We start from the raw sequence: 16,078 nt of genomic DNA, 5'->3' as shown, positions 1-16,078 counted from the left end.
AGTTTTTGTATCATTTTTGTCACTACAGATAGTCATCAACTACTTTAGGATTTTTTGCCAGACAATCATCACCATCATTAGTCGCCATTCGTGACAAGATCAATATCAAAATATTCACATTTCACTCTTTTTTTTCTTCTCCTCAATTTGATTTCTTATGAAACTCAATCAAAATTGTTGAAAATTCATCTAAAGGTCCAATATTTTAATACCTCAATTTTCTTTGAAGGTTGTCCAATGAGACTAGTTTTCTGATATGTTATTCATCTTCTCAAAACAATGTCTCCCACTACTCGACTTTTCGAGCAAACACGCCATCCTCAAATCTAAGAAAAAATCCAAACCTTATAAAAAGATAGATTCTATATTTGATTTCATGAGTTTTAAAGAAGTTTTGAAAAAATCTTAAATAAAATAAAAGTGATAAAAGAATATGAAACGAATTCATCCGTGTTTAGGGTGATCACAAAAAAACTACAAAGGACAATGGTTTAAAAAATAATTTAAAATAGGTGAAAATCATAACTTAGATGAAAAAGATGATAAAGTGAAATAAAAAAAAATTGACTTTAGCGTGACAGATCGTCCGATTATTGATGGGTCAATGGTTAAATGTTATAATCGAACTAATTTAAAGTATAATGATAAAATCAATAACAACTTAAAATTGGTTGGTATTTGATATATTACCCAAAAATTTATTATTAACTTGAAAATGATCGGCTCTCGAGGTTTGAGTATTGGAAATATGGAACAAGCATAGTAATAGCATCAGAAGAAGAAACCACGAAACAGGCTAAGAGAAAAAAATGGGTGACGCTCTTCAACTCCCCATCATTGACTTGTCCTCACCCGATCGCTTGTCCACCGCCAACTCTCTCCGTCAAGTTGTGTTTTTGTTTCTTCTTTAGTTTTTTGGGTTGCCGATAATTCAATCCTTAGGGAGTTGCAAATTGGGTGTATTGATTTGTCATATATAGACACTGGTTTTAGGAGCAAAGAAATCTCCTCTGCATACAATTCGTTACTCTTTCTAGATTCAATGAAATTCGCTTTTGAGCAGGCATGCGTTGACCAGGGTTTCTTCTACCTTGTGAATCACGGGGTTGATGAAGAATTGGTTAAGGAAGTGTTTGAGCAGAGTACCAAGTTCTTTTCACTCCCGATTGAAGGCAAGATGAAGTTGGGTAAAACGAATCACAGAGGTTATACTGAACTTTATGCTGAAAAACTTGACACTTCTTCTTTAAGTACCAAAGGTATTTTTATTTCTTTATTTTAATTGATTGAACTTTCCTTTTCCTAAAGCTGCCTGTTAAATGATTATTCCAACGAATTTATTACTTGTGGGGTTATCCAAGATTTTTGAATGAACCCATTTCAGCAGTTTGCTTTCTTAATTTCTTTATTTTTTTTAAAGGTGATTTTAAGGTGAAATTGATTAGTTTTGACTGCTTGGAAAACAGGGGACTCTAAGGAAAGTTTCTATATTGGTCCGCTTGCTGATAACCTCAATCAATGGCCTTTAGAAGGTACATATTGTTATACAAAACATCTTGTTTTAGTTGTTTTCTTGATATGAGAAATTTAGTTGGTTTATACTAAGATGTTTTTTTTACTGGAAAACATCAGAAGATCTGCCATCTTGGAGAAGCACAATGGAGACTTATCATAAAAAATTGCTGAGTCCCTGATGTTAGTTCACATATTGTTTTTTTTTTACTTCATACATCTCTGGTTTCTTTGTACTTTATATTTAGCAAAGAACTTGTTCAAAACATACTTTTGAGTTCTGATTTTGATTTTATCTTGCATGGAAATTTATGCTATGAGATTCAGCTACTTCTGCGCATAGGACATTGTTCTACTGGTAATCTGGTACAAGTGTTTCAGAATACCAGCTTGTAGAATGGAAAGACTGCAAGGTTTAAATGGTGCTAAATTTGTTTGAACAGGTCTGTTGTGACTAAATTACTTTCTTTAATTGCCCTGTCCCTGAAACAAGAAGAAGATTTCTTTGAAAAAGTGGGAGCACTTAATGAACCTTTGGCATTTATTCGTTTATTACATTATCCAGGAATGCTTGAACTATTTGGTTTCTTCATATCTGGCTTTACACTTGCATTTGCAATTTTCCATTTGAGGGAAGAAATACATACACACACACACATATAAGGAAAAGAGATGGTTAAAAGTTCAGAGCCATAAAACCTTAATAATATAACAATATGCCTCTAAATTTTGATGTTAGGAGACTTGGACTCTTCTTACGAAGAAACATATGGTGCTTCTGCTCATTCAGATTATGGAACAGTCACTCTTCTGGTTACTGATGGTGTTCCGGGGCTTCAGGTGTGTTCCTTGTTAATAATATGCAAGCCTTACATTTTTATTTCGGTCCAACATCCGCTTAACCTCTGTGAAAGCCAGATTTGCAGGGAGAAATCTGTGAAACCACAGGTTTGGGAGGATGTGCCAAGCTTGAGTGGGTGAGTATTAATGATGGAAGATTGTTCAAGTAAAGACTAGAAAAAAAGTACTGGATTAAGGTGCTTTGTTCCTACCTGTCAATTTTTTCCACTTAGCCTCTGAACATTGGATCTGAACCTGTAGGGCATTCATTGTCAACATCGGGGACATGATGGAGAGGTGGACTAATTGTTTATTCAGGTAATCCAGTTGCCTCTCATCTTAAATAGCAATCGATGCTTCTCTTGAAGGATTTGTAAAATGATAATTCCGGTTTCTTTGTATCCCTAATTTTGTGTCATGCTTTAGGTCAACGCTGCACAGAGTTCTGCAACCCCGACAAGACCGCTACTCCGTAACAATTCACCTTTTGCTGTTTACTTTTAGTCAAGTCATCATGTCCAAGTAATTCAGAATAATAGTTGAACATCTTTTTTGGAAATTTAAATTATGTTAGGAACATTTGTTTAATATTCTGTCAACTTTGGTAAGCTTCGTGTTGAGGGCGATATTATCTGTTCATAACTTGATTATTTGATGGGGAACAAAGGATTGAAATGTTATCACCAGTCATTGCACACTGCTAATTCTATCACTCTTCAATTGACGGAAGCCTTTTCTGTTTAAAAGTTCTATAATTATGTTGCGAACATTTCAGGTGGCATTCCTTACGAATCCCAGCAAAGATTGTATTGTGGAATGTTTGGAAAGCTGTTGCAGCGAGTCTTGTCCTCCAAGGTATCACTTCGATGGGTACTTTTGATGTTTATGATTCGATTATAGTTAAAAAAAAAAACTATCAAATAGAACATTGATGCGTTCTGCTCAAATAGTATTGATGAGCACAATCTAATTGAAATCTAAAGAGGCCGTTGTATGTTGCTTAGACTCGGGTGAGTGTCCGATACATACATGCTTTTTTTTCTATATTTTTTAATGTACTTGAATGGTTATATCCCCGTACCAACTATGTGTCAAATATGGATATTTGAAGAAAAATAAGAAATGGGAGCATCATGAATTTCTTACATGTTTATCATATAAAAGATAGGTAACACGTTTTCATTCTTACATGCAGATTCCCACCCATAAAATCCTCAGAATACTTGGAAGAGCGCATCAGACTTGCAAATGACTTTTAGCTAAAGAAAGTGCAAACATTGAACTCGATGCGATCACAGTGTGCAGGTCTCTGTACTGTAATAAACAAACACAAATTATTGTACCAAAATCATCAACATTGTACCAAAACTTCTATCTTGGTGCCTTGGCAAGAAAGCTGTGTGTAACGACATGTGTATCTCTCTGTACTTCAAACACTAATTATTGGTATGCGAATCTAGATGTTTAGCTGCTACTCAGATCTGTTTTACTTTCGCTCATTAGCAGTTCAATTTCATGAACTTCAAAAAGGAATTTCAGGTTTTGATTATCAGACTTGGTTTTCAAATACCCCTAGATGGTTTGGTCCTGGTTGCAGCTTCTCCGTATTTACTTTGAGGACCTTTTATGCCAATCTTTAGCTGAAGTTGAGAATCAAGATGATCGTCTGGAAGGCTCTTCTTTTATGTTAAATTATTACGATGGAAAAGTACATAGTATACACTCTAACCGAAGAAAATTCGGATTTTAGTTCGGGTACGTGTTCACCTTGAGTTAAGGGTGGATCCGCCGCCACCGTATATGCTTAACTTTCTAGACATGTTCAAGTGGATGAACTTTTGTTGCCCATGAAACATGCAGGGAGTTCTTTTTTCCCTCATCAAGTTGTATATGCATGAGTCGCTTCCCTGCACCACTAGAAACTTTGTTGTATGCTTGTGTGTTGTTTCATTGCGTCTCTGAGAGTTCCTTTTCCTAAAAAATTATTATCATTATTTGTTTGTATGTGCTGTATAATATAACTAGTTCGTTTTTCTCTTCTTAGGGAATTTGAGATGTTGAAAAAAAAACCCATTAAGTCGGAATTTAGTAATCAAATGATTCCAATTTTTTTTTTCTATTTATTTAATTTTTTGGACAAAATTCTATTTATTTAATTTGAGGGTTGAGATGGATTTTTGGTTTCATTTGAGGTGTCAGGCAAGACATTTAAACCCGTTAACTCACTTTACCAAAATTTAGGGTCGTTTGATTTCGGAAAATATATTTTTTATTTCTTTTTTTTTTGTTTTTATTTTCAGAAAATAATTTTTATTTTCACATTCTTAAAAATTAGAAAATATATTTGGTTAATATAAATGAAAATCTGGTTTTAGAAATAAAAATAGTTAAAATATATTTGGTATCTAATTTTTTTAAATAGATATGAACAAATAGTTATTAAATAATTATATTAAACTTTAATTATTAAAAAAATTGTTACATAACTTTAATATGTGAGTTATGTAAATATAAAATAATAAGGTTGATAAGAAATTTTATAACAAAAAAAATTATTTTAGTTTGTAATTAGAATATAATATTAATGTATATTGAATATCAATTAAATTTAAAAAAATACAAAAAAATTGTTATAAACAACAGTACAAAAAGTCATTAAAGTAAAAAAAATATGTTTAGTAGTATTTAAGTACTTTAAACTTTTTTTTTTGGGGGGGGGGAGGAACTAGTGTATACCTTTAACTTTTTTAAATGTAAATTGAGGAAAAAATCAATTTAATCCTTTGACTAACGGAATCAAAATTTTACTGTCACGATGCTTACATGACAATATACAATATTGATGTGATATTCATGATGTTGTTGTTATAGCATATGATGGATGATGATGTGGTAGATGTACTAGATTTTTTTGGTTAAGTTCGATGGTCTAATTGATTCATTTAGAAATCTAAACACTTAATTACCATTTTAGGAAAATTAAAAAATCATTTAAACTTAAAATATAAATTATAAATAATTATTAAGATTTTTAATACATTAAATATAAAAATATTAAAAAACTAAATTATTAAAAAAATTAGTTTAAGGACCATATTGAGTATAAAAAAACTAAGCATGTAAATTTAGATTTTTGCATTTTGTATAAGTGGTTTAAGTATATAAGCGTACTTGTATCTGAGTCTGAGCAGGAGAGACACCCGCATAGGACACCAGTCGAAATAAAATTAATTTTCATTCTTTCTGTCAATCATGGACCCAATTAAGCTTAAAATTAATTTTTTTCCTGTCGAGGACCTCAATCAAGGTTGAAATTAAATTGTTTTTACCTTGCCCAGGGCCTCAATCAAAAAATCAAAACTAGTTTTCTTTTTTTCATTTTAAATTTTAAAAATTTAATGCTTAGACTTATTCTTAGTCTTTTTGAGTAATAGTATTGATCATTCATTAATAAAACGACACAAAGATGAAGAATTACCACCTTGAAAATAACTCAAAAGTAAAATTTTAAAAGTGAACATTATTTCAAATTTTGTTTTATTTAACAGTCATTATTAATGAGTATTCTCTTAGTTTTTCTATGCTCTTGATGTAACCAATAAATAATATTTATGTTCAATGCTTGTTGTCTTTTATTTATATAATGAATCCTTCGTTCAATTTTCTTTATTATTTTGTTCAGATTATATATTTTAAAGTTGGTAATACTCTTTTGATATTTTCTTATATCAGAATTCGATCGGGTCGAAACTCGTCAGGTTCGGGATCCCATGTCCATTCATAGTCTCATGCCACCACAATCTTAGAAACGGGCCTATGTATAAGTAAGTGGGCTTGAGACCCAAGCTCAACGAGATTTTAGATCACAAATTACTTTTCATTTTGTTGTTCGATCTTAGTATTGATGTGCTTCTTCCCAGACGTAGAGCGTTGTTGCTTGGACTCTCGGTTCTATTAAAGTATCACCACCATAGCGTCACCGTAAACATCTAATAATGCCTACTTACAGAAAAAAATATAGGTATTCATATAAATAAACACACACAACCACATACTTGGCATAAATATATGAACTATTATATGAAACATGCCCAAACCATAGCCATAAAATGCACAACCATGTTCCGCCAACAACATGCAACACCTTGAGAACCGTTGTCTCAGTTTAGTACTTGGATTTTGTTACGTATGAAAGGGCGAGTCCTGGTCAGGGTTTGGCCATTGGAGAGACCACCACGAATTCCAACATTGATAAATAATCCAATCAGTGATGGATCCAATTTTTTTTAGGTAGGTACGTGTATATATATATATTATTAATAAATAATTATAAATTAAATAAAAAATAAAATTCAATTTAAACTGAATAATTATAATTTTTAAATCTATACAAAGACTTGATTTAATTTTTGGTTCATTGACTCTTCCCTCACCCCTATGTAATTGTGGATTAACATACGAGCTATATGAGTCCTGGTTATATGAGAACCCGCAATGTAAAACGCATACCTGTCTGCATTCTCAAAAACGTAGGCAATTTACTGAGAGTGTAAAATCGAATATATTTGAATGTTTAACATATTTTGACTTAAAGGTAAAAATGAATTTAAACAAAATATAATATCTATAAATGTCTTTAACATTTGTTTAAATACTCATTTTGACCTCTGTTCTTTCTTTAGAATATTTTAGTTTCAAAGTTTCATTTTAAGATAAAATGATCCTTAACATTTGACTAAATACTCACTATAACCCTTATTCTTATTTAGAATATTTTGACCCTCAATGTTTCATTTTATGGCAAACAAAACTATTATTTTAGAGTGTTGATCATTTGTTGACTAATTACACTTTCATCTATAAAGGGATTTTTTACCAAAAAATTAAATATAAAGGGTTAAAATAATTATCTAATCAATCATTAAAAGTTTTCTTTTTTAACGATGCCTCTAAACAATCGTTCAGCCATTGTTCACAGGTTCTAGTTTATAAAGATTGATTTGTTGGGCCTATCCCTAATAAACTATTACCGTAAAGATTGCTTTGTTGGACTCCCTGGGCTGTACCTCATCATATGAAATGGCATCTCTCTCCCAATTATGGCAAGTTCAATAGTACCTACCCTATAAACTCCGGGGATATGAGTTTTATTTTTACAAAAGGTGATTTTATTGAAGTAATTAGAAGATAATATTTGTTTAGAATTTTTTTTCATCAACAATGTGTCGTAGATGTAGCTATTCGAACTCGGGTCCACTAAATAGAACGACATTCAATTTTTTCACTAAAACCATTCAATAGGTTCAACATCACTGATGCTTAATTCACCTATTTGTATGCAAAGTGCAAATTACGTGATTTTGGAGCATAAAATACGGTGAGCTCATTCATTTGCAGAGCTTCCAAACCGGAAAAAGGATAGTAGAAAGTGAGAGTTGTAGTGATAAAAGCAATGCCAATATTTTGAATAATTCTCCATAGTTATTACCTTTGACTTATGAAGAGTCATCAACAAGTTTCGGGCAGATGCAATTTGTAACTTTCCTATACACAGTATTCCATTGCCATTACAGTCAAGTCTTTACCCATAAATTCATCACTGCATGCACTAACAAAAGGGAAAAGCTACTTAATTTACTGGTTTCTTTTTAACAAAAGCAAAGCCTAGAATTTATTGCTACTACACTACTATTGGCTGTTAATATGCGATTCTTTCTTTCATTTATGTCGGTTTGACTTGGCTCAATGCCTCATCTTCTGATTGCGAACATTGTTTGTGGTGAGTGGGGACAAACGTAATATAAATATTACGGGATAAATTTTTTAAAATTTTAATTGTGAAAATCTTATAAAATTCTAAAAGTGTTAAAATAAATTATCTATAAAAATATAAAAAATATATTATAATTTAAAATTTTTATAGGATGACTGACTCATGTTACTCCAGTTGGTTCATATCTAGTGGTAAGCTTCATTAAGTTTGATGAGACATAATGACAAAATTATCTTCCAACGTTTGGACAAATTATCACTTTGTTCCTCTATTATTATTTTTAGAGTATTTTAACCTCTAATTTTTTAATTTTTAGTTAAAACAAACTCTATTGGCTGAAATCGTTAATTGATTAACTATCAATAATTATTGTTGATTTGACATTTTTACATATGACTTATTGTTGAAATGGAATGTGCATCATCACGGATAATGACACCATTAAAGTAATAATATGATATATATATCACATCAATAATTAAATACATGTAAAAATGTAATGTCATCAACACATGTTAACTATTAATTAACTAATAATTTTTATTTAACAAGAATTGTTTTGATCAAAAATTAAAATGCTCAGAGTTAATAAGTAAAGTAGTGATTTATACCTACGTTCCAAATAATTTTATCATTATGTCTTCTCATGAGGGTAGAATTGTCTTCGAGCGTTTGGTGGAAGAGGAAAATTGAGTGGAAAGGGACTTCCATGTTCTGTTTGGACAGGAGGAATTGTTGGAAGAAAAATAAATATATGCAAAGTCTTTTATACCTCCAAGCAAAATCCAAATTGAAAACAGTAATTAAGGTATATTTTATTCGACTTTTTTAGTAAACGAACTCTATTATTTTCAAGGTGTACTTCAGTTCATCCAAATTAAAAAAGACATGCTACTGTGAAATCACATAAAATAATGAAAAATTTAAGGGATTTTTTAATATTTTAAAATGATTATATAAATTAATCAAATTAAACTTTTAAAATATTATTTTTTTAGCTAGCACCAATTCTTTCCGGCTTAATTAGAGAATAAGTTATTTGGCCACAAATTAAGCACTAAGGAATTAAAAATAACTGAAATAATTATATTATATATAAAGAAGAGGAAGGGTGAAGAATGTCTGGCATCCATGAAACAACTCAAGAAAAGTGAGTAATTATAATATTATCATAGCAACTTGAAGCATAAATTGCATTGACTAATAAAGAAAAAGGTGTTAGTTGCATTTTGGCACCACTTATAAAGCAAAGTCTAGGAAAACTGATCATTCGCTTGTACAAAACGTAACTTTGTAGTGCTTTCTTCACTTCTCTAAGGTTTACTTTCACCACTATTTGTGTCTTTACTTTCTACTACTTTTCTTGTACATTTGGTAACTATGGTGCCATTTATTTCAGTCATTGACTATTTTGAAATTAGGTTGCTTCAACCCTACTTCTTGCATTTTATTTTGCACCTTTCAAAATTAAAAAAAATACAAAATAGGAGTGTAAATGAATCGAGCATAAACGAATAATGTTATGTTTCTGTTCGTCTGTTTATTTTTAAAGGTTTTTATATTCAGTGTGTGTCTGTTTAAGTTTTAACATCGTTTTTGTGTTCATTTATTTATTTTTTAAGGTATTCATGTTCGTTCGTTTAGTGTTCGCAAACATGTTTATTTAAGGTTCTCGAACATATTCGTTTAACGTTAGTTAATATGTTTGTTTTGTGTTCATTTATATATTCATGAACATATTCATTTGGCATAAACGAACATGTTTGTTTATATATTTAGAAATTAAACATTCCCAGCTAAATGAATCTTATATACCACTCACATCAGCAACAAAATACAATATTTAAACTCCAAATTTTACCATATGTTCAATTTAGTCCCTATATTCACCAATGTTTAAAATATATATAAAAAAACGAGCTTATTCAAGAACATAAACGAACAAGTCGATAAACGAGCTTGTTCATAAACATAAATGAACCGAACACACTTCAGTTCGTGTTCGTTTTTTGAATGAACATAAAAATTTTGTTCATACTCGTTTGTTTAGCTTAACAAACGAACATAAATGAACGTTATACGAACGATTCATGAATAGTTCACCGAACTCTCTGTTCATTTACACCCTTTAACAAAATTTCAACAATTGTCTTTGAAAAATATAGTTTACAAAAATTCACAATATTCTTCATTTTATAAGTTATTGGTATCAATTGTTCCTAAACTATAGTTTAAATTGTAAAATAATGATAAATTTTAATATATTTTAAATTAATCTCTAAATTATCAATATCATTTTAACCACGTCCTTGTGTTGGTTTAAAAAGTTATTTGAGCATTAAATGTCAACTTAGATATGTTACTAACTACTAAGTATATTAAATTATTTGTATCGAATTTAAACACAAACGAAAAATATACGAGTGATTCATGAATAGTTCATCAAGCGTGCTATTCATTTAAACGCTTAATAAAATTTCAACAATTGTCTTTAAAAAAATAGTTTACAAAAATTTAAAATATTCTTCTTCTATAAGCTATTGGTATTAATTGCTCCTAAAATACAGTTTAAATTGTAAAATAGTTGATAAATTTTAATATATTTTAAATTAATCTCTAAATTATCAATAACATCTCAACCACATCCTTGTGCCGGTTTAGAAAAATATTTCAGCATTAAATGTCAACTTTTATATGTTACTAACTACTAAACATATTAAATTATATGTATCGAATTCAAAGATTGTGTATCAATGTATTGACAACTTAGATATAATGTGTTAAAAAATAAGCTTAATAGATTTTAATGACAGTCGCTTCTTTTAGATGAAAGATCTAAATTATCTTCGAAATATATGTAGATGTTGTTGTATGTCGATTTTAGGTTAAATTGAAGTATTTAAAACTTTTGTGATTGTGCATGAGTTTTTGAAAATTATAGGGACTTGTAGCATAATTTTCTCATAAGTTTAGGGTATTTTTAAAACCCTATCTCCTTTCTTTTTCCTCTTTTCTTGTTGATGCAATCCCTAGCCATTTTTTCTTCTTTCATCTCTCTATTTCTTTTTGGTCCTTTTTGTTTTCCTTTTCTTTTTCCTCACCGCTCGATTCGTCGTGGCTGTCACCGTAGGCATCATTGTGCTCGTCTCGACATCACTATTCATCCAGTGCCCTTAGTACGTCATTCGTTGCCGTTATTTGTAATCAGGGAATGGTCAAACAATTGAGCTTTGTTAAAAATCCCATCTATGTCATTATTTTCTAGAAAATAAACCTTGTAAGTGACTCCCCATATTTTAAAATAATATTCTAAAAATTTTCATCACAATCCGAGCACTAAAATGGCCTCCACGCGCCATCGTGCACATATTAGAATGATTCTGTCAGTTCAAATAGTGGATCGTTCTAACTCGAAACTGAACCAGCTTCACCCTGAATTGAATCGATCTGATCCTGAACATTGACAATTGATATTAACTGTTGATCATTATCCATTGATTTTGATTGTTGATTTTTTTCGTTGACCATTACCTCTATGTTTTTAAAGTCTTGAATGCATTTTCGCAGTCCGTTTTGCCAAAGCCTTACCCGAAAACCCTATTTTACGTCATTTATCATTTAAAGTCATATTTATGTTGAGTTAATTATGGGATTTTGGACTCACTTTTTGGTGTTATGTTCTAAAGGTTATCTCTAGTCTTTACACTGCTCTTCAGTAGAACTTGACCACCCTTAGCTCAATTCAATTTTGCATGTTCATCTCAAGATGCGCATAAATGTTGTTTAGTGACTTATTGGCCTATTTGTTTTTAGATATATGGTTTTAGTAGTCAGATAGTGGTGTGTTTTTTTAGGTCCCCATTTTATTGGATCGAGTACTACCGATCGTGGAAAGCGTAAGACTTAGTCAGTATTGATTGATTACTATAGGTGTGTCCCCTTGATACGTGAAATACCTTTAATACTTTTATGTTATTATACTATATCATGTTATCTGTATGCATGTGCATATTCTTATTACGTTTATCTTGGATATGTCTAATCTCTGATTATTATTGTATCGCTTTTAATCTATGCATTAATGTATTTATGTCATCTGCATGGGATCCTCTATGGAGGGTAGTATCCCAGTCCTATAGGGTACCTCTTCGAAGGATAACGTCCATATCCTGATATCTACAGTGAAAGGTAAGATTGAGTGAAATTTCCTATTATAATATTCTAATAATGGTCAATTGGTTTACTGCTGCCTGAATTTAAATTTGCATCTTCATGACATGTATGAGTTATTTATAGTATGTTATCGACATCTGTTGCACTTAGAGGACACACTGAGCCTTTTAGTTAACTTTTTAGATCCCTCTGACTTTTAGAATTATGACTGGGAAATATTTTTTGCATGCATCGAAAAAGTTTCAAGTATGGGAAATATATTTTCTAAAATCTATTATGAGTGTAAAATTTTGTTGAATAGTTTAATATTATTTGTTTTCGAAATATGAGTTATTATTTATCGAGACTTCAATATCAAATATGAATTTAGACTCTATTTATATTTGATCTAAGGCTCAATAGATAATATACCACCTCGTAGAGACCGACGTCATTCTGTAACAACCCATAGAGCTGGTAACACTTGAGGTCGTGGAGTCCAGGTAATTGATATTGATATATATCCTCCAATTCCTAAGGCTGAAAAATCTGAGAGGCGTACTCGAGCGTTTAATTCTTCTAAACTGGTAAAGCACATGCTATCACTAGGGGTAGAACTATGTGATTTGAATGATGTTGATGCTGGTTGAGAAGTGTTACGCCTACTTTATAAACCCACTAGGGTTTATTCAAAGGAAATTGTCGTTACTATTTTGTTGACTATATTGCTTAACAGAGCATAATACTTTTGTAACATCCCAAATCAGAGTTAGTGACTAAAAAGTAATTTTTGGAAACTTTGTGCTCAATTTTGAAACAAGTTAAAAGTTCAAGGACTTAAATGGAAAATTTCAGTGTTATATTAAATGGTAATTGTGGAAAATTTTAAGGGTATAATAGTAATTTCATAAGAAAGATTTTTATTCCTCCTTTATATAGGAGATGTCACGTGGAAAAAAGGAGAAAAGAAAATAGAAAAGTCTGGAGACTTTGGTTCAACCTTCTTCTTCTTCTCTTCCCGTAAGCTCCATAGCAAAGGTAAGTTTAATTTCAACTGATTAATTCTTGAGTTTTAAGCTTAGTTTTGATTCTTGGGGTGATAAGAAAGATTATTTAGAGATTAAAGCAGGTTGAAACTTCAAAATGGATGAGTTATTAAGGATTAAATATGAAGAGTTTTTAAGTGAATTATTGGATTAGAGGGAGTTAGTATATTTTGAAGTTTAATTTGACTTGTCAATGATTGAATTAAGAGATATGAGGTGTTAGAAATGGATTTAGAACATGTTGAAAAATTGAGTTTAATTTTTGAATCCCAGAGGTGGATAGGATTTTAAGGTTTAAGATGTGATAAATGGGTATTAATTGGTTTAAGTAAGAGTATGTAAGTTAAGGATATGAAATGGGTTGAATTACGGCAATATTGAGCTAAGTTGAGTGATTTTCGTGCATAAATTGGAATTTTGGACCAGTGTACATCGGTACACATTCAACATGTACCGATGCATCAAGGGTAAATTTACAGAAATTGTTCAGTGTATCGATGCATAGGAAGTACATCGATGCACCCCTTAAAAATGGAAACATCGAATGCAATTAGTGCATCGATGCATAAGGAGTGTATCGATGCACATGTTAAGGGATGCATCGATACACTGTAGAATGCACCGATGCACTTCAAGGGAAAATAGAATTAGGTCTTTCTTTTGTTAATGGAAATAAGACTTGCGACGAGTCTATTTCCTATATTAGAATTCATGAATTTATGTTCATATGCATATGTTTGATTTGGGTATATGTGATATATATTACATTATGTATTAAATGATTTGTGTGAATACATGTATTGTGATAAGTTATAGGAATTAATATGAATGATCTATATGATTACATGAGAATGTGAAATAAGTTATGTGATAGGTGACCATACATGTTACATAGTATACGTGATCAATTATAAGAATCAATATAATAGATTTATATGACTACATGTGAAATGTGATGAGTTAAATAAGTAGACTATAGAGTAATATGAGAATAATATATTAGTGAAGGGAATTACGTATAAATGATGATACCAAACCATAAGATAAGTTTACTTATAGGATAATATGAGATTATATGAATATATATTATAACTTTATGAGGAATAATTGGGTGTTATATGATTTAGGTATGGTAATGAGCTATGTGTAAGTAAATTACGTAATTATGTGACTATGTGTGAAATGGAGTACAATATGTAATTATAAGGTATGTGAATATAGGTATATAAGATAAACCACATGATTATGGATTAGGTGAAATTAAATGGTGAGACTGATATGGCAGAAAGTTATAAGAGAATAGGTTATGAGAAGATATAAGAACAAGTATAAGCTATGTGATAGGTGAGTATTATGAAGATGTTCTAAGTGCAAGTGATCTACGTGTATGTGTGATTTATATGGAAATGAACTACTTGACTATGTGTGATCTTATAAAAATGTAATAATAAGACATGTGACAAGAGATGTGTGATTACATGAAGGTATGATATAAGCTATGTGAAAGGGATCTATATGACTATTTGTCTATGTGAATACAAATATATGTGATATGATATATATATGATAATGAGATATGAGACTTTACGGGAATATTACACGATCTACGTGACAAGAAGCTATGAGATTATATGCCTATTTGATACGAATATGTGAATATGTGACAAATATAAATATTAATGCCCATGTTATGTGTCTTGAGAGCTAGAGGTATAGTTGACATGCCAAGAGTTGAGGGTCTACGCAGTCCTTCGGGACATATATGTATTCCTTGGAACATGTGTGATGTCTTTTGAGACACATACTTGATCCTTTGTATATGTATATGATTCTTAAGGAATTTTCTACGTGGTCCTTAGGGACATTTTATATGGCACTTTGGTGCAATTCTACGTGGCACTTCGGTGCAATTCTACGTGGCACTTCGGTGCATTTATATGAGCTGTGGTAACAACATTAGTGCACAACCTCTAGAGACTCACATATCAATAGTTCTCACATATGTACATGGGCTAATCAAGAGATAATAACAAATATATGTGATATGATAAATTTTATAGCAAGGACATGATGAGGTATAGGTATAGTATATGATTAAAAAGGTTAAGTATATGTGCTATGTGATTAAATGATAATGACTAATGATGATTTATATGTATGCATTCATTTCTTATTAGATAATCTGATATGATTTATATGATGATGTCTGTATTGCTTGGTTAATTGAATGATATGTTGAGTAAAAGAATAGATATAAGAGGATATAATTATAAGATATAAATGATAAGAATATTGATAGTGAAATAAGGTTAGAGATTTAAAATAATGTGTGATATGTATATGTTATATATATAATGTTATATTGTTTTGATGTGGTATTATAAGTTGATATGTTCATGCATGTGTAAATAGTTAGAGTTCTTTTTTTTCATAATTTAATGCCTCACTAAGTCATAGACTTAGCACACGTAGGTTACAGAAACGAGAAGAGAAGTCAAGGGGAGCAAGATAGGTTAGCATCTTCCTTACGATTATCAGATCAGAAACATATGGAGTTGATGTATTTTTTGTTATAAAATTTAGTTAGCATGTAGTTACAAGATTTGGATTGATAGGCTCTGATCGGTTGTAAAACGATTTAATTATATTTAATTCTAAAAAGTACTCACTTTTTCAAATGAAGAATTTAAGATTTTGGTGGATTTGGTAAAGAAAAGAGTTTTGAAAAGTCAATGTGACACCTCGGACTCGGATT

At 30.7% G+C, this 16,078-nt stretch overlaps 1 protein-coding gene across 1 annotated transcript; it reads left to right on the top strand.

The window, feature by feature from the left end:
• Positions 1-747: 747 nt before the first annotated feature.
• Positions 748-3,786, top strand: LOC120133616 (2-oxoglutarate-Fe(II) type oxidoreductase hxnY-like). The gene is made up of 11 exons (XM_039150169.1): positions 748-887; positions 1,064-1,259; positions 1,467-1,532; positions 1,633-1,684; positions 1,956-2,095; positions 2,255-2,352; positions 2,431-2,489; positions 2,614-2,670; positions 2,779-2,824; positions 3,128-3,207; positions 3,548-3,786. Exons 1-11 carry the CDS (start codon positions 810-812, stop codon positions 3,609-3,611), a joined length of 936 nt encoding a protein of 311 aa, XP_039006100.1. The 5' UTR covers positions 748-809; the 3' UTR covers positions 3,612-3,786.
• The last annotated feature ends 12,292 nt before the right edge of the window (positions 3,787-16,078 follow it).

The sequence above is a fragment of the Hibiscus syriacus genome, unplaced genomic scaffold (assembly GCF_006381635.1).
Source record: "Hibiscus syriacus cultivar Baekdansim isolate YM2019G1 unplaced genomic scaffold, ASM638163v2 tig00110584_pilon, whole genome shotgun sequence".
NCBI lineage: Eukaryota > Viridiplantae > Streptophyta > Magnoliopsida > Malvales > Malvaceae > Hibiscus > Hibiscus syriacus.
The sequence above is the reverse complement of the archived record's forward strand: the minus strand, read 5'-3'. Positions and strand labels throughout refer to the sequence as shown.

What these genes read in the sequence shown, in the direction of transcription:
- LOC120133616 (XM_039150169.1), top strand. Translation starts at nt 810, where the DNA reads ATGGGTGACGCTCTTCAACTCCCCATCATTGACTTGTCCTCACCCGAT. An exon ending in AGGAATGCTTGAACTATTTG is followed by an intron (nt 2,096 to 2,254) that starts GTTTCTTCATAT and finishes TGATGTTAGGAG; the next exon opens with ACTTGGACTCTTCTTACGAA. An exon ending in CCCGACAAGACCGCTACTCC is followed by an intron (nt 2,825 to 3,127) that starts GTAACAATTCAC and finishes CGAACATTTCAG; the next exon opens with GTGGCATTCCTTACGAATCC.